A 26,020-nucleotide genomic window follows, 5' to 3' on the forward strand; every position below is an offset into this window, starting at 1 on the left:
GACAGAGCAGAGGTGAGTAGAGCATAGCACAGCCTGCAAGAGATACCAGGTCTGTGGGCATGCGAGGACCTGAGGTGCCCTTGTGCCTGCTTCGGGGCTCAGTGGAGTCCCTCGTGCCTGTTGCCTGGGTCCCCAGTGTGGTTTAATACTGTCCTTCTTTCTGGAGTCCCTTACTGACTAGTCTCTGACCACTTCCCACTCTGTGCTGTGATCCTAGGGTCTCCTGGGGTCACAGAGAAAGGATCCTAGGCCATCTCCCCTTTCTGTGTCCCCAAGAGCTCTTGCCTCCCTCAGATGACTTTGTCTAGGAGCTTTGGTGTAGTGCTCAGGGGATGTCCTGTGGGAGTCAGATCCCAGGAGCCATCACCCCTGTACCTGCGTGTGGGCGCTCTGATGCCCGTGCCTTTGAGGGCAAGGCTGCTCTTGTGTGGAGATGGACATGTGTGCCCTGGCCCTCACTGTGTTGGCCTATGTCAATGTGTTCCTGGATGTGACCCAAGGATGTACTTTTGTTGTCTGGTGGTGCTGGGGTTGGAACTTAGAGGTGTTTGGCAAGCTCTGCCACCCTCCACATCCCCAGCCCACAGCTTTGGCTTTGACTCCACCCTGTGGCACTTTTGACTGAATGGGCTGTATTTGTGCCTAGACTACAGCACTTGAAGAGAGAGGACCCTGAGTGAGGTGCAGTCCAGGCTGCAGGAAGCTGGTGGAGACATTTAGTCAGTTTGTTAGGTCCGGCTGGCCCCAAGCTGTCACACCAGCTTGTTTGTCATGATTTGTGACGTCAGTCTGCTTTACTTAGCTCTGTGGCATGGTTCCTTCACAGTCTGTGTGTCATCTCCCCCACGCCTTGTTTTTCTTTCTTTTCTTCTGGGTCTTTCTAGACAGGGTTTCTCTGTGTAGCCCTGGCTGTCCTGGAACGAGCTCTGTAGACCAGGCTGGCCTCAAACTCAGAGATCTGCCTGCCTCTGCCTCCCGAGTGCTGGGATTAAAGGCGCGTGCTGTCACTGACTGGCCACAGTCTTGTTTTAATGTGCAGTGTTATAGCTCTGGTTGACCGTAGCAGACTGATGGGGAGATGCTAGAGAAGTGTGCAGAGGGGCCCTGTCCCCGCAGGCTCCCAGCTATTAGAGGGGCCCTGTCCCCGCAGGCTCCCAGCTATTAGAGGGGCCCTGTCCCCACAGGTTCTGTCCCCGCAGGCTCCCAGCTGTTAGAGGGGCCCTGTCCCCGCAGGCTCCCAGTTATTAGAGGGGCCCTGTCCCCGCAGGCTCCCAGTTATTAGAGGGGCCCTGTCCCCGCAGGTTCTGTCCCCGCAGGTTCTGTCCCCGCTGGTTCCCAGCTATTGCACGCGTGTCTTCTCTGACCGCTCAGGGACTCACTGTGTGTGGCTCCTTACATGAGGGCTAATGCTCTGATGCTTTTCCTTTCTAGGCGACTCCCCCAGTGACGCAGGTGAGAGCAGTGTTGATGCGTTTGGTGTGGTCATGCATGTGCACATGTCAACATGAGCTCTCGTTTCTGTGTATAAAAACATAGCCCTGAGAGACTAAGGAAATATATATATAAAACATTTGAATATATGCTAATTTCAGACTAGTCTGTGGGTTATACATGTTTGTGTTTCTGTTTTCTTTCTTTTCCTTTTGGTTTTTTGAGACAGGGTTTCTCTGTGTGGCTCTGGTCCTGGAACTTGCTCTGTAGACCAGGCAGAACTCACAGAGCTCCGCCTGCCTCTTCCTGTTTGTGTTTTATCTTGAAAAGCCCATGTTTCAGGGCTCTTTCCAGAGTATCACATTTATTTCCGATGTTCAAATTCTAATTTATCTTTACGGTTTTCTAAAGTACATTTCTTTTACTTTAAATAGTAGAACAAATCCCACTGTCTTAGTAGTTTGGACTTGTGACTTGCAGGCTTAATCTTTTTATTAGAATGAAAAAACTGTGTTTTAGCGAGGTGGTCTTACATGTTTTTTATCTCAGCACTCAGGAGGCAGAGGCGGGTAGACCTCCATGAGTTTGAGGTCATCCTAGTCTATAGAGAGAGATCCAGGCCCTTCAGGGCTACATAGCAAGACTTTAGTCTGTCTCCTAAACAAAAACAGAAACAAAACTACTTTCTGACTATGAAAAGAATATACCACCCACTGTAGATAATTTAGAAATGCAGACCAGTGTAACAAGATGAAAGGCATTTGATGACTGCCACACACACTTCTAAGACCCACATGTGTGAGTGTGACTGATGCCTGTCACTGCACTGTCATTAATTAGCTGTTAGAATGAGGAGTTGAGTGGGCTGTACTTTGCTGAGTGATTGACACCCCTGTCTGTTGAGGTGTGCTCTTCCTTTCCTTAGATTTGGTTCATTTGTGTTAAGTTGTTGACTGGGTCCATCCACCCCTTCAACTTAATTCCTTGATTAGTTGGCCAGTTTGCATTAACAGAGTTAATGTGCCCATGTCCCCAAGTGTCCACATTTAGATGTCAGATCTCTTCTGTTTGGATGAAAAGCGTTCGCTGAAATTTTCAATCGTTTGATTGATGCCTTTTCAAATACTTATATTTGAATTAGTTGGTATGTATGTTTGACTAAATTTATTTTTTGTTACTGTTGACTTCTTTTTGAATTGCTGATGGGATTGTCACCTGTTCAGAAGGAGAAGCTGGGCCTACTGGGCAAGAAAAGCCTGAGGTGTCAGAGAATGCAGAAGTCCCCAGTGAACTTTCCTCCAGTCTCAGGTGTGTCCTTCCCCAGTGCTCGGGAGTGTGGCCACTCCTAGGACAAGCTGTGGTACTTCCTGCCACAGCTTCTGCTGCTCACTCGGCACCTGTGCAATGTCACAGTTATATCTGTACACACTAAGTGAAAACTACTCGTACAGTTTTCTTGTTCTGAGTCACATGGCCACCTTTGGAGCATTATAGCAGTTTGGGGGAAGTCTCTCTTAATGTCAAAGGTTGCTCATGCTCTGATGAATGGCAGTTGTGCTGCGGTAATGGATGTTCACAGTCCTCTGCAGAGTGTGCCTGACTGTCACGCTGATGGTGGCATTGGGATGAGCATTAATGCTGGCCTAGGCTTTTATTTTGTCCACTTTGAAATGTGTGTGTGTGTGTGTCATGTCCTATTTTTTTTCTTCCGGTACTTACTTAGAAGAATACCTCGGCCTGGGAGTGCGAGGCCAGCACCTCCCAGGGTCAAGCGACAAGAAAGCACTGAGGCGTTGGTGGGTGACAGGTAAGGCTGCCGGGCCTGGAGGCTCAGAGGGCTGGGCCGCATTCTCTAGTGTGGGGGCCGGGGGCCGGGGGTGCTGAGAGGCTGGGTGTGGGCGTAGGAGGTAATGCTGGGGAAAAGTTGATTTTGAAGAAAGGTGGGGTTAGGCCATTGCTTTAAAGCCACAGAGCAGCGTGCATTGCAGACTGGCAAAAGGGAGAAGTATGTGTGTTCATGTTCATGATACCTCACAATGCATGGGCCCGTGGTGGGTTTCTCTGACCTCTAGATAGAAGACTTTCAAAGCATAAAAAGGCAGAGGTAAAAGCTTAATTGCACAAAAGTTAGAAACAAAAGGGTACCCCATAGCTGAACATACCCAAGAGGTAATGAATATGGTGGCTGGGCCTAGAGGAGCTGCCCTGTGATGAGGCGAGGTCTGGGTCTATCTTAGGATGAATGTCAGGGCAAAGGGAGTCCCAGGAGCCGTTTTGGAGCAGATGGACCAGCAGGGCTGAACTAGAGGGCTGGGGTGGCCTATAGCTCTTGGCAGGATGGAGGCTTTGGGGTAGTGAAAGGTGGTGGTCTCTCTGTCCCCACTGTCCCTGAGGTCTCCCTTCACCTGTCTGGGGCAATGGCAGTCTGGCTTCTTTCAGATAAACGTGATGCTTCAAGGTGCCTGGGGCTGATGACAACTGGTGACCCATGGGCTGCTCCCTGTGTAAATGGCTCTCTCTTTGCTCAGGTCCGGAAGTGGTAAAACTGTCTCCAATGTGATCATCGACTCACAGAATTCGGACAATGAGGATGATGAGCAGTTTGTGGTGGAAGCCGCCCCTCAGCTCTCAGAAATGTCAGAAATTGAGATGGTTAGTTCACCACAGGGTCCTGTTCTTGGTAAACGTATTTAGAAATTAGTACTTCCGCTTTTCAATTTATGTGATAGAGGTTTTCCCCCCTAATTTTTCTGTTATTTCTGTCTCATGTCTTTAGTTTTCATTTTAGTTTGTTTGTTTGTTTAATGACTTTGAAAATTCAGCATAAGCTGATCTTTTTCCTTTTCTGCCCAGGTGCCGGCAGGGGACCTGGAGGACGAGGAGAAGCATGGTGAGTGTCCACGAGTCCACGTGGATGTGGGGTATCTGTGAGTGCTCGAAGAGATCCGAGTGGCCATCTGGTGCCTAGCTGTGCCCTAGGAGGGGCACTGTTGCTGCCACCATATGGACCTGTAGGGAACCACAGGACCTGAGGTTAGGATAGGCTCTGGTCACAGTGGCACCCTGCTGTGTCGGTATGCCTGTATACATATACACACACACACACACATAATTTGCCTTATAGACTTTGCTTTGTAGCCCAGGCTTCCTGGAACTCATCCTCCCGCCTTAGCCCCTAAATGCTAGAATTATAAGCATGTGCCACCATGCCCACCTCTTCATATAAAATATTCCTGGGGCTTTAAGGAATGTACACAGCCGAGCTCATTAAGAGGTGGAAGTTTGTTGTTTGTTTTTTGTTGTTGTTTGAGGCAAGGTCTCACTTGTGTGGCTCTGGCTGGCCTAGAACTCACTGTGGAGACCACTTTTGACCATCCTCCTGCCTGCTCATGAATGCTGAGATTGTAAATGTACACCATCCCACCCAGTGCTGAGGTGTAAGACTTTAGACCTTGTTCTTTCTCCCTGTACTCTCCCTTCTCCATAGGTGCAGGTAAAAATAGTGATATTTCCATTTAAAAATGCATGTGTGTGAGTGTGTGTGTAAAAGTGTGTGTGAGTGTGAACTTGATAGTCTGCTGGCTTTTATTCCAGCACAGGGGCACAGTTTTAGCTTCTCTTCCTAGTGGTCTGTTGGATGCCATGTGGCTGTCAGTCTCATTGAGGAATATTTGGATAAAAAATACTTTTGTTGTTTGACACAGGGTTTCCCTGAATAACAGCCTGGGTGTCCAGGAAATCAATTTGTAGACCAGGCTGGCCTCATACTCACTTGAGATCCACCTGCCTTTGCCTCGAGAGTGCTGAGATTAAAGGCGTGTGCCACCACTGCCCTGGAAAAAAAACCCAGCAAAAAATAAAGAAACAAACAAAACTAAAAACAAACAAACAAAACCACTTTTAAGTATAATATTTTATTAATTCTTTGAGAATTTTATGAAATGTATTTTGATCAGTTGTGAGTTTATGCATTAACTACCATCTACTGCACAAGAAACTTCTCGATGAGGTCTGAGGGCTGCACTAATTGTGGGTAGAGATACACATTTAGAGGATAATTTGATGCTATGTCCATTTAGCAGAATAGAAGAAATTCTCTCCTGGGGCTGGTGGGCTCCCTAACCGTTGGATCTTAGCCAGATTTACAGTACTTTGTTTGAGTTTCCTTCTGTGGGGTAGGTCTTAAATTCAACCAGAAAGTGGCTGGTTACCTCCATAACCTTTATGCCACTGTTTGCCCGTGGGTATCATGCCTCACGGCTCATTACTATATTTCACAGGGTTTTCTACCGTTAATTACACTGCCCCAGCGGCCTGGGCAGCACTGTAAAACAGTGCTTTTAAGAAAATGATTTTTCCTAAGCTATTCACACCAGGGAGAATTCTAAAAGAAATTTAGTATTCTTGCCTAATCTAAAAGAAACATCAGCACTGAGGAACCATTAGAATCCTCTGTTTGCAGTGGGTGGTTACATTTTCGGGTGTTAATCCACGTTTCTTCCTAACTATAGAAGAAGGAAAAAAATCTGTTTATTTCTAAGACTCCTCTCTGTGACACTTTGTGATTAGCCTCTGCCAGCAGCAAGTGGCACTGTGTTCTCTCTTAGCACGTGAACGGAAGGTGTTTCGATATGGAAAGAGAAAGGACGGGAATTCAGCATTTTGCCCACCTTCTCAATGAGGTCTAAGAATAATAAGTATCTTCTTAGGATAGAAAATAAGCTTTAACTGAAAGCTCCTGATTTTTGACAGGTGGGCTTGTGAAAAAGATCTTGGAGACGAAGAAGGATTATGAGAAATTGCAGCAATCTGCCAAGCCAGGCGAGAGGGTAAGAGCTAACTCGGGCATTTGAAAAACCCTTTAGATGTTATGACCTTCAGTGATATTCAAAATCAGTAATCTTGTTGACGTGCTTAGATGCCATTCCCCTCACAGCTGACTGTGAGGGGCTCTGTCTGTGGGGTGCTGCTCCGGACTGGACCGCCCAGCTGTTGAGTGAGGCAGCGGCTGTATGGGAGGCTGTTCTACCTCCGTTCCACAGCCTCTCTTCCGGCCTTGCCTGCTCATTCTCCCTGGCAGTTGTGAAGAGTGGACAGGCTGGCCATTGACCTGGGTCATTGCAAATTAAGAGCCAGGGGTTTTCAGGCTTGGTTCTTACTCTGAGTTCTGTGTGTGTGTGTGGCTCCCAGGATAATTTTCTATTGATGTGGGTTTTTGTTATTGTTATTGTTAAACTGTTACAATATCTATAGGTCCTGTCTGCCATCAACCTCCAGCAAGGTTAGAGGCCAACACATGGAAGCTCCCACAAAAGAAGGGCTAAGTCACATTAGTAAGAGGATGGAGCACTAAATGCCTGGACTGGGTTTTGGTGGCTTGAATGAGAATGTCCCCTGTGGACTCTGACGTCTTTTTTTATTCTCTCAAAGCTTTTTCATTTACTGTCAATGTCTTTAATAGTTGCAACATTTTTATATTTCCTCTTAATTTTGAAATAACCATAACTTCGGTGAGGTCAGGAGGGTTTTATTCAGGATGTCAGCGTCTGGTGGCTGAAAGCCAGCTGGCAGTGGCCTGAATGCCCTGCTTCACACTTCTACTTGCCTAACTTCAGGTCCCATGGGATACGATGGCCGCCCCCACTCACGCCCCCACGACTGCGTTCCAGCCTGCAAGAAAGTAGGGAGAGGGCATGCCCTCCACTTTCCCACACTTACTGGAAGTTGGGTTGCCACTTAGATTGTCTATAACTGTCACGTGGAACACTATAGACTATTTTGGCCTCTGTTGGCCTAGTTATTAAGTGCAGTCAGATTCTATCACCCTTAGAGCTTGGGCACAGTTCTTAGGCTGAAGTTTTGGCAGGTCCAGGGTCAGGGGAGGGAGCTGCCTCGCTCGGCCAAGGTGGTCTCTCACCTGTGGGCATGTGTGGCAGGAAGCTGCGCACAAAGCGGGATGAGAAGCAGGGTCCTCCAGCTGTCACTTCCATGACGTTCCCCGGGGAACTGTTTATTCGCCATGCTTTCCAGGTTGTTATGAAGTAGGGCTCTCTGACTTCAGGGATCTGCCCACAGTTCCAGGCCTCCTCTGCGTAGCTGAGCTGTCTTCATCTTCCATGAGGGGATTTGCACGATCCTGGACCCTGGACTGCTTTCAGTTTGGCAGGGACCTCTGTTGCCATACCAACTTCCTTTTTCTTCTGGATAGCTTGGATATTTAGTTTTTCTACTGCTTAGATAGCAACTTGCCGTCTGTCAGTCTATTGTCTGTCTGTCTGTCTGTCTGTCTGTCTATCTGTCTATCTATCTATCTATTTATCATGTATCAAGTAAATCAGGCTGCAAAGATGGCTTGGTGGTTAAAAGGCCTTTCTGTGCAGACACGAGGACTGGAGTTTGAATTCCACACAAACTGTAGCGAGAGGTGGTCACGGGGATCACTGGGGCTTGCTGGCTGTCAGCTTAGCAAAACAAAACAAAAACCATGAGGCCAGGTTCAGGGAGAGACCTTATCTCAAAAGGAACAAGTTGGAAAGTGATAGAAGAGGCCACCTGACATTTTCCTCTGGCCTCCAAGGGCACCCCTGCACTGGAATGTGTACCTGGACACATGCATGCATATCCATTACATATACACAAAATTCCATGCATGTTAAAAGGTAAACAGATAAGAGATTGTACATTTCCTTTTCAGGATACCTTATCCTGAAGAGTGTGTGTATGTGTGTTTGGTGGGTGAGTGATGTGGAGGCCAAAGGTCATCGTGGGGTGTCCGTAGTTGCTCTTCACCTTTTTTTTTTTTTTTTTTTTTTGTCTCTCACTGAACCTAGAACTCGCTGCTCCACTGGACTGGATTGCCAGCAAGTCCTAGGAACTCTCCTGCCTCCACCTTCCCAGCTTTGGTAGCAGCAGCCTGTGCTGCCCTGGGTGCTGGGACTGAACTCAGGACCTGGTGGGCATGCAGTAGGCGCCTTACCAACTGAGTAAATCCTTTTCCCAGCCCTGTGCTGACATTTCAGCTCCTTTGTGTCAAACTTATGTTGCAAAGTAAATGCTCTCTTACTTTTGAGATCTGTGCACTGGGAGATGTGTGGGTTCTTAAGTGGCTCCTTTTACCTTTCAAGCAAAGGTTTCTAACATCTTTTTTATCAACAATTTGTGCTGTAATAGCAGTCACTTTTTAGGAATTGATGAGTCTGTCTTGGTAGCTAATCTGTGAGAGTTTTTTTTTTTTTTTTTTTTTTTTAGTCAGTATTTCACAATGAATTTCACAATGAATGCAAAAGTGTGTCTACTCTCTGACCTCCTTGGGTACAGGATTCTGGGCACCTTGTATGCTCCAGAGGCAAATGTACGTCTCACCCAGCTCCATCAAGGCGGCTGTCTGCTGCCAGCTCTCGTGTTCTTCCCTCCTCCCTATCCTTCATCTACGTGTTTAAGTAAGTGGTTCTGGCCCAGGTGCATGAATCAAACATGCCTTTTGTCCTGGTGGCACTTCTTTTTTGGAGGGACATTTGGTTTTTTTTTTTTGGTTTTGTTTTGTTTTTTATGCTAAGGAAATACATTATTTCTAATCTGGGTATCCCTCCAGGCTGTCTTTGAAGTTCCCTGGAAGGAAAGAGATTTCTTGCTGTGCTAATGGACTCGAACAACATGTTATAGAATAAATGCACACATCATATTTACTGTATTATTGTATTTATTTATTGTATTAAATGCTTTATGCATTTTCCCAGTTGCATGCTTGCTCTTCAAGAGGCTGTACACTGGTGTTACTACTCCTGCCAGCATTTTTTCCCTTAATTCAAGTTCATGGGAAGGTCTTGAAAAACAGCCAGAAATTCAGTTTTTCTAATGTCCCTTCCCTCCGAAAGGTCTTGCTTCCTAAAGCTTGATAGGTGAAGGCACTGTCAGAGATGTGGGCCGGGCAGTCACGGGTTTGCTGCTGAAGCCTTGGGCTATTTCTCCCTGGAGGCCTTCAGTCCTTTTTCCGTTGCTGCCTCTTGGCTCCTCTTCATTTCCAGTTGCTCTGGTCAGATGTGAATGCTGTGCGCTTTGTCCTCCTGTTCAGAGGTGGCTACTGGAACATTCTGTCCTCTCTGGGTTGCTGTAAAGTCTCTGCTCCTGTGAATCAGGTTCTGCTGGTGTCCACTGGGAACTGGGTGTCCGTCACCTGTGACCTGTAGCAGCTGTCAAGGAATTATGGGTAGCGTCACAGAGAAGCATTTAAAACGGAGCATGGTGGTGCACCACTCCTGTAATCCCAGGAGCTGGAGGCCAGCCAGCTTTTTGAGTCACAGTAGGAAAAAGAATTTCTTAGGAAATGTAAAAACCTGTTGTATCTTCGAATGCCTCTTAATGAACAAAATAACCTTCCCATGTTATATTTTAATTAAGGTGAACAGTGTGCAGCGAGTGCTATTTAACTGAGTCCTCTGTGAGGGGGTTTGGTTTCTTACTTGGTGAGCTTGGTTGGTCCTCAGTTTCTTACATGGCCACCAGATGGCGTGGTGTTATCAGCATCGGGTCAACCCTTTCAGGGAGCTGTTCTAAAGAAAGCCCTTCTGATGCTGGGTTCCAGACACAAGGGTTTTTATTTTGGCGTAGTTTCCCTGTAGTTATTGTTTTGTTTGAGTTGATTTCTTAGGGACATTGTGGGGACATACTCAGTGCTATTTCCTCAATGACCTTAATAGCAATAATAGCTATTATTGTATAATCTAATACTAATTATTATATAATACAATAATAATAGTAACTATTATTATGTAACATAATAAACAATAGTAACTATTATTATTATTATTATTAGGATTAGTATCACCAGGATTGGTTTCTTTCACAAAAGTTCAAGGAAGAGGAATTTGGGTTTGTCTTTTAAGGAAATAAGGCGATTTTTGTCCTTAAGTCTGTGCTTGTGCACAGAACTTGATCACACTGTCACGTGGCCTTTGGTTCGCACCTCATCAGCATTGTCATTCAGGAGAATGGGCGCCTCAAAAATACACGTGCGGGCTTCAGGCGGGCACGGGTGATACCTGTTGAGTGTCTGAGGTCTACAAAGCTCGGTTGTTTCTGGTTGAAAATGATGCTGACATTGTTTCAGAACACAAGTTGCAGAAGTTAAAAACAGGGCTATGGTGGGCAGGGGTGGTGGGATGGGATGGATGGTACCTGTGTTTCTGGAAAGGACCAGTGCAGAGGCTGGCTGGTAAGATCTAGTTGCGGAAACCGAATCCTGGAGTGTAAGGCTGATCTGTGGGGTTTCAATGATGGAACGAAAGACTTCTACTTAAAAAATTATGAGTGAAACACTCTCCTAAGCTATGTTTGGTGGTAGAGTCCTGTCATCCCAGCACTCAGGAGTTGGAGAAAGGAGGGTCAGAAGTTCAAGAATGTCCTGGGCTACACAGCAAGTTTGAGGCCAGTTGAGACCCCATCCCAAAACAAAACAAAGCAAAATGTGGACCAATCAACCAAAGACAGACAACCCCAGCCCCTGCCTTCCCATTGCATTGCTGGACAGTTGTCCTTTAGGCTGCTTCCCTTTCCTGAAGTCTGAGTCAAATGGCTTTTAAACTTTGATGTAATTAACATTCTTTGACACTCACGTCCCTTCCGTGGCTGTTACCAGTCAGGATCAAGCCAGAGTCCTCATTATATTTTCCATGTCCCATCTATGACAACTCCCTGTGTCCAGCCCTCTGCCTTCCCTGGGCGCAAGCAGCCTGCCAGTGTGTTCCTTCCCAGTGACTCTGTCGCCACTCTCAGTCCATCTGGACCCCTGCCTCGGAGGGGACCTGCCCCTGCCCACTGTACAGGGCACTTCGCTTTCTGCCATCCCAGCGTCTTGGTGGTTTGTGCCAGGCTTGGCTCTCTGCTTTCTGCTGGACATAGTGGTGCTATGGGTTTGTGTGGCTATCCCACATTTGCTCAGCTTCTACAACAGTAGACATAGAGAGGCCTACTGATTTATATATGATAGAGCTCATTTCCCCCAGACGTAGTTTGTTACTCCTTTTAGTCGTTAGCATTTTAGTTCAAAGGGTTTTATGTAATCAGTCACTCCCTCAAATGTATGTGTGTGTATGCATGTATATGTGCCCTGTCTGTACAAGTACGTGTAGAGGTTAGAGGACCTCAGGTATCATGTGTTTTTCAGGTACTGTCCACCTTACCATTTTTTGTTTGTTTGTTTAATGTATATGGGTGTTTTGCCTTGATATATGTTGGTGTACCATGTGTGTGCCTACAGAAGCCAGAAGAGGGAGCTGGGCCCTGTGGAACTGAGATTAGGTATTGTGAGCTGCCATGTGGGTGCTGGGAGTCACATCTGGGTCCCTGAAAGAAGAATCCGTGCTTTTAACCATGGAGCCACCTGTCCAGCTCCAGTCTGCCTTGTCTTTTGAGACAAGGTGTCTCGCCAACCTGGCCAACAGGTCCCACGTGCCTGTCACAAGTGTGCGCCACCATGCCTGGCTTTCCCATCTCTCTTAAAAGCATTTTATTTTGGGGTAACTGTGGGTCCCTCTGAAGCACTGGAGGTGTGCTCCAAAGCCTTCCTAGCTCATCTATGGTGTTCTCCCACACCCAAGTTGCCAACACTAGCAGTCAAGCTCCAGAACATTCCTGTCACAAGATCCTCCTCAGTGTTCTCCTGTAGCCTGAACTCTGCTCTCCCACCTGTAGCCCTGCCATCACTAGTGTGCCCTCCATTTCTGTAGTTCTGTCCTGTCAAGCTTGTGTGTGTACGAGGGTTCAGTTTATAGCCCAGCAGAGTTTTCTTCATTTGGAGTAATTCTCCAAGAGTTGTCCAGGTGGTTGTGTGTGTTTGTTGCTGTATGGTCTTCCTAGGTATAGATATACCACAGTTTATTTAACATATTTTGGCTATTTCTAGCTGTGACAACTTTTTGCTTTTTCCTTTATTTTTATTGAGACAGATCTCAAGCCAGCCTCAAGCTGGCTATGTAGCTGAGGGTAATCTTGAACTTCTGATCCTCCTGACTCCACCTTCCAAGTGCTAGATTTGCAAGCACCTGCCACCATGTCCAGCTTATAACTAGTTTGAATAAAATGTCAACATTTATATATATATAGATTTTTGTGTGAATGTGAGTTTTAACTTTTCTGAATAAACGGTTGGATGTTCCTTTGCTGGATTTCTGTTATTATAATAGAGTACCTGAGGAAAACAACTTCAAGGGAGAAAGTTGTGTTTTGGTTCGAAGCTTCTGGGGTTTCTATCTGTGCTTAGTCAGCTCCAGTGCTCTGGGCGAGGCTGAGCATCATGGTGGGAGAGGGTGTACTGACAGCGGAATACCGCTGCTCACCCATGCAGCTGGGGAGCAGGGGAAGTGGAGAGGGCAGGGGCAAGAAGCACCCTCAAAGATAGCTCCCAGTGACAGCTTTCTCCAGCTAGGCCCCACCGTGTAACAGCCCTTCAGTGAGGAGTTCTCAAGGGTGAGGAGAGACCCCGTTACCCAGTCACCTCTCAAAGCCCCTTCATAATGCCCAAGCCTTCAGCAGACACTTGTAGATTCAAGCTATAGACTTGGACAGTCTTTAAAGACACCTCAAGCTGCTCCGGCAATTACCAGAGACCCAGTTTCTTCTGCCTGTCCCAAGGCATTGCTGTCTAAGTTGCACTAGAGCTGCTGGCGCTCTTGGACACTCTTGCGTGAGCTTGTGTCACCTTCAGTGAAATATCTCTGTGTCTCTTGTCCCTCTTCAGATTGGTCTGCGTGCCTGCTGCCACTGAGTTTTGAGCTCTCTGTGTTTTACTGACTGTACATGTCTTCTAAGCAATGTGTGATTTGCAACTGTTTGCTCTTGCTTGTCCTTTCAGCTTCTTGGGGACTCTGAAGAATAAACATTTTAGTTTTTGCTAAGTTCAGTTCATCAGGCTTTCCTCTTGTGGGGCCTGCTTGGGGTGCTGCCTCTCACGTACCTGGCTCACTCCTAAAGACTTTCTCTTCCTCCTTGCCCTGATTGAAGGAGCGCTTGCTCATCTTTGAGTCAGCGTGGAAGAAGGAGAAGGACATCGTTTCCAAGGAGATAGAGAAGCTCCGCATGTCCATCCAGACCCTGTGTAAGAGTGCGCTTCCCCTGGGAAAGATCATGGACTACATCCAGGAGGACGTGGATGCCATGCAGAACGAGCTGCAGCTGTGGCACAGTGAGAACAGACAGCATGCTGAGGCCCTGAGCAAGGAGCAGAGGTGGGGGCTGCAGAAGGGGGAGGGGGGTGCAGAAGGGGGAGGGGGTGCAGAAGGGGGAGGGGGAGCAGGGGCTGTAGAAGGGGTGGGGGGCTGCAGAAGGGGGAGGGGGCTGCAGAAGGGGGAGGGGAAGTGGGGCTGCAGAAGGGGAGGGGGCTGTAGAAGGGGTGGGGGCTGCAGAAGGGGGAGGGGGAATAGGGGATGTAGAAGGGGAGGGGGAGAGGGGCTGCAGAAGGGGGAGGGGGAGGGGACTGCAGAAGGGGAGGGGGAGGGGGCTGTAGAAGGGGGAGGGGGAGCAGGGGCTGTAGTAGGGGAGGGGGAGGGGACTGCAGAAGGGGAGGGGGAGGGGACTGCAGAAGGGGAGGGGGCTGCAGAAGGGGGAGGGGGAGGGGGAGCAGGGGCTGCAGAAGGGGGAGGGGGAGCAGGGGCTGTAGTAGGGGAGGGGGAGGGGACTGCAGAAGGGGAGGGGGAGGGGGCTGTAGAAGGGGGTGGGGGCTGCAGAGGGGAGAAGTGGGGGATCTGAATGAGATACTGATGGACTCATTCAAAATTGTAACAGAAAGAAATAGACTAGACACTGAGAAGTGAGGTTTATTTAGATAACGGTTTTATTTAGAGGACATGTATTTAGAAAGATGCCCTGTGTTTGTAATCAGTAAATCTAGAAGCATGTGACTGTTAATACGATTTGACTGAGTGACACATCTGTAAGTCCATGTGACAGAAAAGCTGAGAATTAGAATTGGTTCCCCTGCCTGCCTCCCTTCCTCCCTCCCTCCCTCCCTCCCTCCCTCCCTCCCTCCCTCCCTCCCTCCCTCCCTCCCTCCCTCCCCCCACAAGGTCTCACAGGGTAGCATGGATGGCCTGAAATTCACTATGTAGACCAGACTGGCCTTGAACTCACAGAGATCACCTGCCTCCTGGGCACTGTGATTAAAGAGGGCCACCACACCAAACTGAAATGCACTGTCTTTTCTTTTTTCAATTTTTAAAAATTAATTTCCTAGTAGAATTACATCACTTTTCCTGCTTCCCTTCCTCCAGCTTCTCCTAGGTATCCCTCCAAGCCCTCTGATGACCCCACTCTCAAACTGCTAGCCTTTTGTTTTTTGATTAAATATGTATGTCTGGGGCTGGAGAGATGGCTCAGAGGTTAAGAGTGCTGGCTGCTCTTCAAGAGGTCCTGAGTTCAATTCCCAGCAACCACATGGTGGCTCACAAACAGCTGTAATGAGATCTCGTGCCCTCTTCTGGCCTGAAGGCATACAGGCAGGCAGAACAATGTATACACAATACATAAATAAATTTTAAAAAAGTCTGTGTGCCCAAACACACCTACATCTGTTTTTGTTGTGTGCATATGGTTTTAGGGCTGACTGCTTTACATGGGACTCTTTCTTACTATTATGTTTAGTCCCATAATTTTTAAAAATGTAACATGATGGAATCTGGAAAAATCACTGAGACTGTTAGTGCAGATTGCAACAGTGATGGGTAGCACTTCATCAGTTTGGACTTAAAATGTTGGGAAGTGTCAGCCCAAAGAGCCTCCCTGGTAAACCCTGACCCTGCACTATGCAGCAAAGGGCGGGCCTGGCTCTTGGTGTTGTGTTTACTGTCTATCTGCAGGCTTTAAGCCTGACGGGAAGGTTACGATGACCCCAGCATTCTGAGGTATATTCTGTGCTCCTTCCAGTGCTCTGCCCAACAGTGCAGAGGTCACCTGTCCCTGCTGAACAAATGGGACATGGGCAGAGGGAGTCCCTCTAACCCCTGTGAGGCTTATCCAGAGGAGAGGTGTTGCCTGGCTGGTCCAGGCTGAGTCCAGTGTCTGTGGGGACTTGGTAGCCCACTTTCCTGCTGCCCCTTGTCTGTGTGTGTGTGTGTGTGTGTGTGTGTAAACGCTAGGGACTTCAAGCTAGTCACTGAGGAAATAGAAGCTAGGGAAACAGCCCTGTGGTAGAGTGCATGCCTGGCATGTGTAAAGGCCCGGCTCTCTCCCTGGTTCTGGGGAAGCAAACAAGTGATTGGCATGCTCAGGCTTGATTGTGCCATAGGTCTGCAATCAAGCCCGAGGTTGAGAGTGGTGCCTGGGGTCTGGCACTTAACCCTTTTCTCGGGGTGAAGCCTGTCCTTTGCTGCTGCTGGCTTTCGGGCTGGAAGGAGAGGCCCAGACAGAACCCTCAGGACACTGACGAGCCACTGGTTGTCTCCCACCAGCATCACAGACAGTGCAGTGGAGCCCTTGAAGGCAGAGCTGTCCGAGCTGGAGCAGCAGATCAGAGACCAGCAGGACAAGATCTGTGCTGTGAAGGCCAACATCCTGAAGAACGAGGAGAAGATCCAGAAAATGGTACACAGTATCAACCTGACATCACGAAGGTGAATGGCTAGCCCCGCGGAGATGGAGCCGTCTTCCTCATGATGGGAGAAGGGGCAGGAAACCGACACGTTGAGCCCTAGTCTGCTGAGAAAAATGGCCTGCAGATGCCTGGAACCAGCTAAAGTCAGAGCTTTCGGTTTAGGCGCTAAACTTATTAAAAGGATGTGTTTTCTTACCCTCTTCCAGCTGCAGTACTTGCTACTTTAGTCTTCAGCTTGCCTTTGTGGGAGGGCTTATTCCTCTGTGTTTTTGGCAAATACTGTTTTCTGCTGCGGCCTGTTTAACCCTGTGCCCAAAGTTTCTACCAGGTAAGTTATGTCATGCTACCAGGTAAACTACGGTCTTCATTTCGCTTCTGAGTCTCCCAGAAGGACTTCTACCAGCACTGAGCAAAGGGTGGCTGTGGACTTTTTGGTGTGTGCTTTACAAAAAGAAAGAAAACAAGGCCTCAAATGATTAATTTTCATTTCTACCTGAAAGGGACATTTCAGCCCGCTGTGTCTTTGAAAGGTGCCTGTTACCTGTGCAGGGTGGCCGCCCTACTGCTGCGCATGCATCTTTCTGCAGTCCCCTCATGGTCCTGCTGTGTGCATTTCCATCAGTTCATACTCTGAAAAAGAATTCAGTCTGGCCTTCTTGGGCGCTGTCTGATGGGAAACTGTCGCTGGTTACCATCTTGGCTTCCATTAGTTTCCAGGATCCTTCTGATGGATAAGCAGTTCCCCAAGTCTCCTAAGACCGTGTAGCATGAAGCACACACAGCACAGTCCTTTTCCTCTATGTAGGTGTGTGCACCGAGAGCTGGGAGTGACGGGGACCAGAAGAAAGAGAGCACACCAATTTATAGTTTGTATTTGTTTTCCTTTTTTAAAGGTCCTTTTTTAAAAGCATAGTTTTTATGGTTTATATTCAGTTTTCATCTACGTAAAATACTGTAAATACTTATTAGGGTCTTGAATTATTGTCTAAAGGATCTCACTGTCTTTGGAGATGTTCTTGCTGGCTTAAGGTCTGAGATGGTCCTCATGTTTCTGAGTATTTATTATGTTCACTAAGGCAAACCCTGGTAAGTGTGAAGACTGCCTGAGCACATTTTGTTTCCTAAAGGCTTGCACACATGGCACAGCTAGTGTTTCTCAGTCAATTAAAGGCAGCAGCCCAGTTCTCAGCTGTCACAACAGTGTGGGGACCCCTTCAGCCGGGGTCCCCCTGGCTTCTCTTGGCTGAAGCGCACCACACTCCCCTCCCACCCAGATGCTTCTGAGGGGGATGGGGAAAAAAGGAGGCTTGTAGTCAACTAGTCTTTTGTATGTTTATAATCTCTTTTCTACTGAAGTGAATGACTTAGCCATAACCCTAAGTGGACCCTATGTAGCCCAAGTTAACATACATATATACATACATACATACATATATATATATATCTCCTTTTATGAATTTGTATATATGAATAGAATTTTTATGTTGCAAGAATTACATACATTGTGTGTGAGTAAATTTTATATGCTGTAGTCTATCAGATTGTACCATAAAGTTTTATTTTTCTTTTTATACATAAATCATTAAAAATAATCACCTATTTTTCCTATAAGTGTATGGATTGTCAAGTTGATAAAAAAAAATTAAGCTTTTGGATTTTTAATTTCAGGCGTGTTCAGGGGAAATAGCTTCTTATCCATACTGTGACATACTGCTTTCCTGTACAGGCAACTGACACTTTGTAAGCCTGCTCATCTTCTGCTAGAAGGTTTAAGATGGCATGTGGCATTTCTGAAGGCTTATATGGTGACCTTACTTTGGGAGAGTACAGGGGTGGACTTCCTAGTTGTTTCCCCTCTATGGTTAAGTTTCTAGAGGTATGGAGTACCAGGTTAGGGGTGTGAAGTTACAAATTCAGCTGGCGTTAATGTAAGCTTAGAAGAAATGTGTTCAAATAGCATGGGTTCAGTGGTGAGATGTTCACTGTGCAAGTGGGAGGGCCTGAGTAGGGACCCCAGCACCCACATATAACAGCCAGATGTGGTAACTCACATCTACAGAATAGGAGCCAGAGACAGGGAGCCCAAGGGGCTGGACCAGCCTGGTCTATGCAGCGGCAAGCAGGACTCTGCCTCAGATAAGGTGGGAGCTGAGAACTGACTTGTGCGTGTGCACCTGCACTCATACACGTGCCCAGACACACAGGTACTTAAAACAGGAGCTCAGGGCTAACATTCATACTTCATACTTTATTTTCCTTTCGGTGATCAATTTTACAAAAAGTAATAGTGAGTAAATAATGTGAGGACAGAGGTACTCTCCCCTGTTATGCCTCAAGTGTGTGTGTGGGGGGGGTCGGGGTGGATAGGTGTCTAGTCAGTTGACAGAGGATTTGGTGATCCTAACTTGCTTTACCAAGCAAACTGCCTGAATTAACCAAGTTCACTCTCTATTTTTGATGTGCACAAATGTACCCAAGCAAACAGAAAAACTATCTATGGGTTTCAAGCGCTAAACTGGCTTAAGTAATCTGGAAACGTCCTGTAAGTACTCCACGTAGGTCTGTAGCTGAAGTGCTGTGGACAGAAGCATTTCTGTAGGAGCCTCACAGGCTACTGCTCCCCGGCCCACTCAGAGCACTTGCATAGGCACTGGAGCAGCAGGCTGTTCCTCCAGGAGAGCTCTCCTGTTGCCTGTAAAACTCAACATCTCCTATTCCTCATTTTTATTTTTAAACCTGTCTCGACATCCATCTTGCTGTTAAAGTACTTGGATTCCTTCGCAGTAGGAAGGTTACAATGTCTACAGAGTAAAGAAGCTTCTGGAGAGAGTGGATATGGCTCCAGTCACCTCCAGACCCTGCTTGCTTGTTACTTTCTTGACCAAGTGTGAACCCAAACTTGAATTCTCCCTCCTTCCGCCTGTAGTTTGTGACCACTGGCCTGTCTGCCCTCTGGTCTGTTGCGTGTGTCAGATCTGTCTTTCTGATGTGTTGCGCCTGTCCCTCACAAAGGGCTGTGCTTGGTATTTATTGAAAAAGGGCATCACCACAGTTTAAGGTGCTTTTTCTGTTGTATATTTATCTGTATTCTAGCAGTTTCCATTCCTAGGACCAGTCAGGTAGCTAATCCTTGAAACTATACAAACTATAACTTTTAGACATCACTTTTCTAACTATATCTTGATTGTCCCCACTATGATGTCAGAAGTATTTTGTGCCACAGAGAGTAAATTTTATACAGATAAATGAAGCAGTAAACTCATGACAAGGACTAGAGAGATGGCTCAGTGGTTAAGAGCATCTGCTACTCTTGCAGAGGACCTGGGTACAGGTCCTAGAACTCACATGGTGACTTACAACCATCAGTAACTCCTGCTCCAGGGGAGCCATTGTTTTTTGGAGCCATTGTTTTTTGAACTCCTTGGACATGCATGTGCGTGCATGCGTGTGCGCACATACACACACAGAGGCAAACACCCATACATAAGTCTAAATCAAAATACATAAATCTAAAAAAAAATATGAACATATGATAAAAAGGAAAACAAGCTGTGTATCTATACACCAAGGTCACAATTTTGCATGTTTATGAGTGAGGACATGGACAAAGTGGTTTATTATGTGTGGTGTACATGTATTTGTGCATGTGTGTGTATGTTATGCTTATGCATACATGTGCCCCTCCCTGTGTGCAGAAGCCAGAGAAGGGTGTTGGATGTTCCACACCCTGCCTTACCCTTTACTACAAAGCCTCACTGAACTTGGAACTCATCTTTATTTTTTTAGGCTAGCTAGGCTGGCTGGCCAGCAAGACCACATGATCCTCCTGTCTTTGTTTCTTTTCCTTCCCTAGCACTGGGGCTGTAGTCCTGTGCGGCTGTGCCAGGGTTTTATGTGGGTGCTGGGAACCCAAACTCAGCTCTTCATGCTTGTACAACAGGCACTCTACGTGCTGAGCTGTCTTCCTCGGCTTTGGAAAGTGGGTATGTGATGGGACTGAAGTAACTGGAGGCAACTTAATTTTGTTTTAAAACTTCCCTCTGTGCACTCAGGTTCAGCACCTGTCAGTGTAGATTGAGTGCTTGGATGTTAGGCCTGACCTGGAAGCTGGAGAGCCAAACATTCAAAAAGTTAGAAAGAATGGTTCATAGCCATTACGGTGTTGGTATTGGTTATGTAAAAAAAGAAAAGTGTATATAAAGAAGGCATGTTAATGTAACCCACATGTGTGTCCTACAGTTCAAAGGTGACTTTAAAACAAAAGTTTGGGAGATGACCAGCTCTGAGGGGTCTCAGTTGGCAGGACAGTGCCAGCACGTAGCCATGAAAGCATAGCCACTTCACTCCTAAGAATAAATCTGAATTACCGAGTGCCCAACAGAGAGTCATCTCAAGGGCAAAGGGCACAGTGGCCCTGGACCACCCCCCCCTCTGGGCTGTCAGCAGGTTGCTCTGGGTCCCCTGTCTTTGTGCCCTGAAGCTGGGATTTAAACTAAACAGATTTCCTATAGGAAATGCACACAATCACACTCTGCTAAAGCTACTTTTATGGACATTTCCCCTCAGAAATATTTCTCCCTGGAAAAATAAATTCACAGGATGTAATTAAAGCCATTATGTGTGTATGTTGGCCGAGCCTGTTCCTAAGTGCTTCACCAAACGGGCCACCAAATCAAGAAGTAAAGGCGGGCTTTGTTCCTGTCTATCAACAATGGTATTTATTAATTGCAACACCGGGCATTTTGATCCTTTATGGCTTCAGAAATAGCCTCTGCTGGTTCCTTGCCCACGGTAGTGCATTGCCTCTGGCCCCAGTGTGACCTCTGCAGGAGTCAGCTCCCACAACAGCCCCCCCCCCCTTGTGCTGTGTCCTTTGGTTTGGGGCCTATGAGGAAATAAGTTCTAAGCATGAGAATAATTAACTTCTGAAAGACAAAGTCTGCTAAACAGTGCTTCTGGGTAACACAGCTAAGAGTGGCTACATGCTATGATGTCTTTGCCTTTTCCTGTCTTACACGTCCTTTAGGGGAGCCTTTCCTATACCTCAGGTCCTGGTTGGGGAGTCAGCTGGACTTGCTCCTGGTCCAGAAGGGAAACCAGAGTGTTGCTTTCGGAGACTGTGGGCATGTGCTGAAAAACTGCTTCTGAGTGAAGAGCTGGGTGGCCTGTTAGTGAGGCCACGGAGCAGGCTCTCACAGTTTTTTGAGCTAGTGGCCAGATGACCCTTTTCTGGCCTCAGGGTAACAGAGCAAAACCACTCATTGCATGGCCAGGAAGTAAAAGAAGAGGAAGGTGTGGGCCCCACAGTCTGATGGAACATTTCCATTCACCCCAGTTTCTGACATGAGCTCCTCCTGAGGGTTCTACCAGCTTCTAATGGCACCACAGACTGGGAACCAGGCCTTTAATGGCTGTGTCTTTTGGAATAAACTATACTGGGAGTCTACCCTACTCCAAGTGACTTCATTTTGAGGGTCTTCACTGACATTTGCAACGACCCTTTGTGTCGCTGGCTTGCATTCAGAGGAGCCAGTTTCCTTTGAGGCCACTCTTCAACACTCCTCTGGTCCACCAGTTCCAAGGGGCAGCATTCCATTTTGATTGTCCCTGCATTTCTGGATCTTGTTGGCTCTAGCTGTTGAGTAACATTGATCCGCTTGTCCCCATAAGCCCAGGCAAGTCCCCATGAGAGAAACACACATTCATCCCAGCAGAGGGAGAAATGAGTGTCTACAGGAGATAGCTTCTGGGACAGCTGTGAGGTGAGGTGATAAATGCCAGGGATCTCATGGGTGGAGCAGGGCTGGGAGCCCAGGGCTCTGATCGTCAGATGGGACACCCGATGAACTGGAGAAAGAGCTCTGGGATGGTGTGAGAACCATGTCTGTGTATGTACAGTGGGAGGTGGAGGGTGGGGTGGGGACTGGGCTTCCCTAATGAAGGCCTCAGATGTCTGCCTAAGGGGCACAAGGCTGGCCTTCAGGGATCATTATCGGGTTTATGAGTCCAACTGACAGAAGCCACGTTTTATGGGAGGAAAATGTTACCTGGCAATGAGGAGTATACAGTGAAGGGCAGAGTCCAGGCTGCAGGGGGCTGCAGTCCCCTCTTACCCTGGTTGTGAAGCCGCAGATCTATGTTCTGGAACCCCTCCATCCTGGACTAACTCCCTGACCTGGGATGGGGGTCACTCTCAATGCTCTGTCTGTCTGAGTGGTTTCCTCTGCTCCCTCCCACTTTAGGCCAAGCATTCTTCAGCTCTCCATCTCCCACAGTTCCAGCGCATGGTAGGCACCAGACACAGGCAAGGGCCGTTTCTGCACTCCTGCCTACAGCAGCTCATGGAGCTTTTCTGAACCTCACTCAGAGGAAGCCAGGGTTATTCCCTGCAGAAAAGGATTTCAGTGTGAGTCTGGACAAAGCTTTCACAAAGATTTAAGCATGGGAATTAAGAGAGATTATGGTTGGGATGGAGATGGCTGAGTGGGGCATGAGTTTGGTTCCTAAGCATCTGTATCAGGTGCCTACAAACACCTGTAACTCCAGCTCCAAGGGAGCCAACCCTGGAACCTCTCTGGGTACTGCATGTGTATGGCATAAACAAACATACACACACCACTCTTTTTTCAAAAGAAAAGTAAGAGGACAGTAGTCACACTCCAGTGGGCACAGGCTTCTCAGGAGAGTCACAACACAGTGTCTTAACATTCCAGTGTGGGTAGATTTTGGCTTTTGAAACTGTTCAAAGGCTTTAAATATGAAGTAAAAATGTTTTAGCTTTGTGTGGTGGCTCATACCTGTGACCTTAGCACTTGAGAGACTGAGGCAGGAGATTTGCCATGAGCCAAAGGAGGGAACTAGGGGGGCTTTTTTAATTGATTCATTTCATGAACTCCTATGCTAGGGCCCGTAGCCCTGGCATCAGAGGGGCAGCTACTGGATGTCTCCCCGTCTCCCCTGAAAAGGTAAATTGCACAGTTCACATCAGTTACTGGACATATATGGGAGACCACCTTCGCTTCATGAACCAAGGGTGGCATACCTCTGCACAGGAGCAGCAGAGGCAGACGGGCATGAAGGTGTAGGAGTAAGGCTCGATCAGGCCACATGGCCTCCATGCAAAGGCTGTGAAAAAATAGGGCAGCTACTTGGGCTCCTTGGGACTAGGCTAGGTGGCACAGCTGAAGCTGGCTGCATGCTAGCGTCACAGGAGATGTTGACAACATGACCCGGACAAGACCCGCATAATCAAAATCTCTTAAAGTTTTTCACACAACATGTTTTGATCATATTCATTCCCCTCCCCACCTTCCCAGATCATCCTACTGACCCATCTCTCCTCTCTCTCTCTCTCTCTCTCTCTCTCTCTCACACACACACACACACACACACACACACACTCACATACATGCACACACACCTACCTTAAACCAAAACAACAAAAAAGTACACAAAAATATACAGTCCAGAACCTCTTTTAAAAATGTTATGCTGGGTCAATGACTTTAATGCCAGCACTTGGGAGGCAGAGGCAGGGTGTCTCTGTGAGCTCAAAGCCATCCTGGTCTACACAGTGAGTTCCAGAACACCCAGAGCTACATAGTGAGAACCTATCTTGAAACCTCAAAACTGATAAAATAGAAAATTAGCCATTTTAACCTTTTAAAAGTTGTGACTACAAGTAAACACAATATAATCAACTCCAAACCTTTTCATCTTTCCAGACTGATACGGTTCCCATTAAAATACTAACTTCTGGGGCTGGAGAGATGCCTCAGGGGTGGAGCAGAGTTCAGTTCCCAGCACCAGCTCATAACTGCCTCTAAGTTCAGCTCCAGGCTATCTAATCCCCTCCTCTGGCCTCCCAGGGAACCTGGACACACATGATGCTCATAGCATGCACACATACATTAAATAAATAGAAAAACAATCTTGCCAGCTATGGTGGTACACTTTCCCAGCACCTGGGAAAGCAGAGGCAGGTGGATCTCTTTGAGTTGAAGATAAGACTTGTCTGCACAGTGAGTTCCAGGCCAGCCAAGGGCTAAGACCTTATCTCCACCCCCCCCCCACACACACAAATCTTTAAAACATTCACTTCCTGTTCCCCCTGAGGTAGGATAGAAAGGGAAATTATAGGATTGTGAGAAGAAAGAGGAGAGTCCTCATCCAGGAATTTGGTTGAAGCCTCTTGCCTACAGAGAAGCAAAAATTCTGGCTCAATTAACTGCTCAAGGCCATCCCCTCTCCCAAGCTATAAATCTGCTCTTTTTTTTTTTTTTTCTTTCTTTCTAGGACTCTCAGCAGAAAATTCATTTACAGGAACAGCACATGCACAAAACTCCTTAAGAAATCAGTGGCTCCTGGTTTTACCTTATTAGATTATAATTCCACACAAGGCATGTCTGAAGCCACCCTAATAACACACAGACACAGACACAGACACACACACACACACACACACACACACACACACACACACACACACACACAAAGTTTCTGAGCAACCTTTTGAGATCTAAGTTGAGAGCCATCAAAACGGTGTACACAGCTTAGCTAGTGCTAAGATTGTGAGTTCTGGGAGGAGCTACACTTGGGTATGTCTTTCTTAGTATTCTCTTCTAAGCCTTGTGGTTAAAGTCTATGTTAAAATACCTTTAATAAAACCCTCAAATTTGCTTTTAATAATCCTAGAATTCTTGTCTCAGTCAAAGCCATGAATCGAGTTTGGCCCGAGTCTTTTTGCAGTTTCTAAGACAACTAAGGGGCATTCTCTGGCTAGGGTGACAGCATGGGGTTTTATCTCTGTCCCCTCATCATGGACACTCCCTGTTCCGTTATTCCACTTTGCTTCTATGAAGTTGATTCCTTTAGTGACCTCCCATGAGGGGAAGATTTGTTCTTTAGAGGTGGCTTGTTTCACTGAGCACAGTGTCCTCCAGAATTGTCCGTGCTGTAGCCTGGGATGGAGACTTTTTAAGGCTGTTTGGACGGTCCACAGCGCCGCATTTTAAGTGTATTTATTTATTCATGCATGCCCATCTGGGAGGTTTTACACTCGAGGCATCCCGGCTAGGCATTTGCAGCTGTGGAGTAGAGCCATGAGGCTGTGCCACCTGGCTCTGCCTTGCAGCATCATTGTCACCTGTCCCTCGTGCCAGCAGTGCTGTGTGCTGTTATCAAACCCAAACACCACTGCAGCAATCTCTTCTCTTTCCCCTCAACACCCTCAATGCCCGCGGCTCTGTTCCAGGTTGTTCCACCCAGCCCCACAGACCCGTGCAACTGAGCCAGTCTGGGCACGAGGATATGCTGGGTCCCTATGGGTTGACAGCTCTCAGCTGATGTGCCATGACCACACAAAGATGCAGACAAGTCACAGCCACCGTGTCGGGGATTGCGGCCTGGCCTCCACCTCACCGGACGGCGGGGAGCTTCTGTCTCCTTAAGGCGCAGCCTCCCCGGTTCACTGGGGAGAATGGAAGGACCCGACGGCGTCCATGTTCGGGATCCGTATAAAATCGGGAGTGTTTGAGGAAAGGCACTCGGTGCACACGCCTGGCCAGGCTTACAAACACAGCTGGCTCCAAGGAGACAGTCTGGGTTGCATTCCACTAACACTTTACAAGTTAGCGGCTCGGAAGGCACCGTCTGGAGCCGCGCTGCCCGGCATTCTGCCGCCGCGGGAGCCGGCAACAGCCTACATGCCCGTAAACGGTCCCGCTCGGGTCCCGCCTTCTCCGTGGGCTGGGGCAGGACCTGCCAATCAGGGGTCCTGAGGCATGCAAACGAGCCTCCGCCCCCCGGGGAAAGGCGTTGCCCCAGACTAGCCGCTTCCTCTGTAGACGCCGCTACGGTTTTGCCTTCCTCACAGATCCGCTCTCAAGTCCGTTAGCGAGGCCGGAAGTGGAGACCCAAGCGCCCTGCAGGCAGAGCCGGAAGTGGGAGCCCCGGACACGCCCACCTGCCGGAAGCGCCGGAGGTGTATCTCGGCCAGGCTTGCCCTTT

At 47.7% G+C, this 26,020-nt stretch overlaps 1 protein-coding gene across 1 annotated transcript in view; it reads left to right on the forward strand.

Moving 5' to 3' along the window:
- The window catches only part of Traf3ip1 (TRAF3 interacting protein 1), a 37,365-nt gene extending 19,742 nt beyond the window's left edge, over positions 1-17,623 (forward strand). Inside the window, exons 10-17 of the mRNA XM_051190797.1 lie at positions 1,432-1,452; positions 2,655-2,739; positions 3,155-3,238; positions 3,960-4,083; positions 4,285-4,321; positions 6,184-6,260; positions 13,429-13,652; positions 15,870-17,623. Of these exons, the coding sequence (XP_051046754.1) occupies positions 1,432-1,452; positions 2,655-2,739; positions 3,155-3,238; positions 3,960-4,083; positions 4,285-4,321; positions 6,184-6,260; positions 13,429-13,652; positions 15,870-16,035 (818 nt within the window). The 3' untranslated portion in view covers positions 16,036-17,623. The remainder of the gene's footprint in view (positions 1-1,431; positions 1,453-2,654; positions 2,740-3,154; positions 3,239-3,959; positions 4,084-4,284; positions 4,322-6,183; positions 6,261-13,428; positions 13,653-15,869) is intronic.
- Positions 17,624-26,020: the final 8,397 nt, after the last annotated feature.

The sequence above is a fragment of the Phodopus roborovskii genome, unplaced genomic scaffold (assembly GCF_943737965.1).
Source record: "Phodopus roborovskii unplaced genomic scaffold, PHOROB, whole genome shotgun sequence".
Taxonomy (NCBI): domain Eukaryota; kingdom Metazoa; phylum Chordata; class Mammalia; order Rodentia; family Cricetidae; genus Phodopus; species Phodopus roborovskii.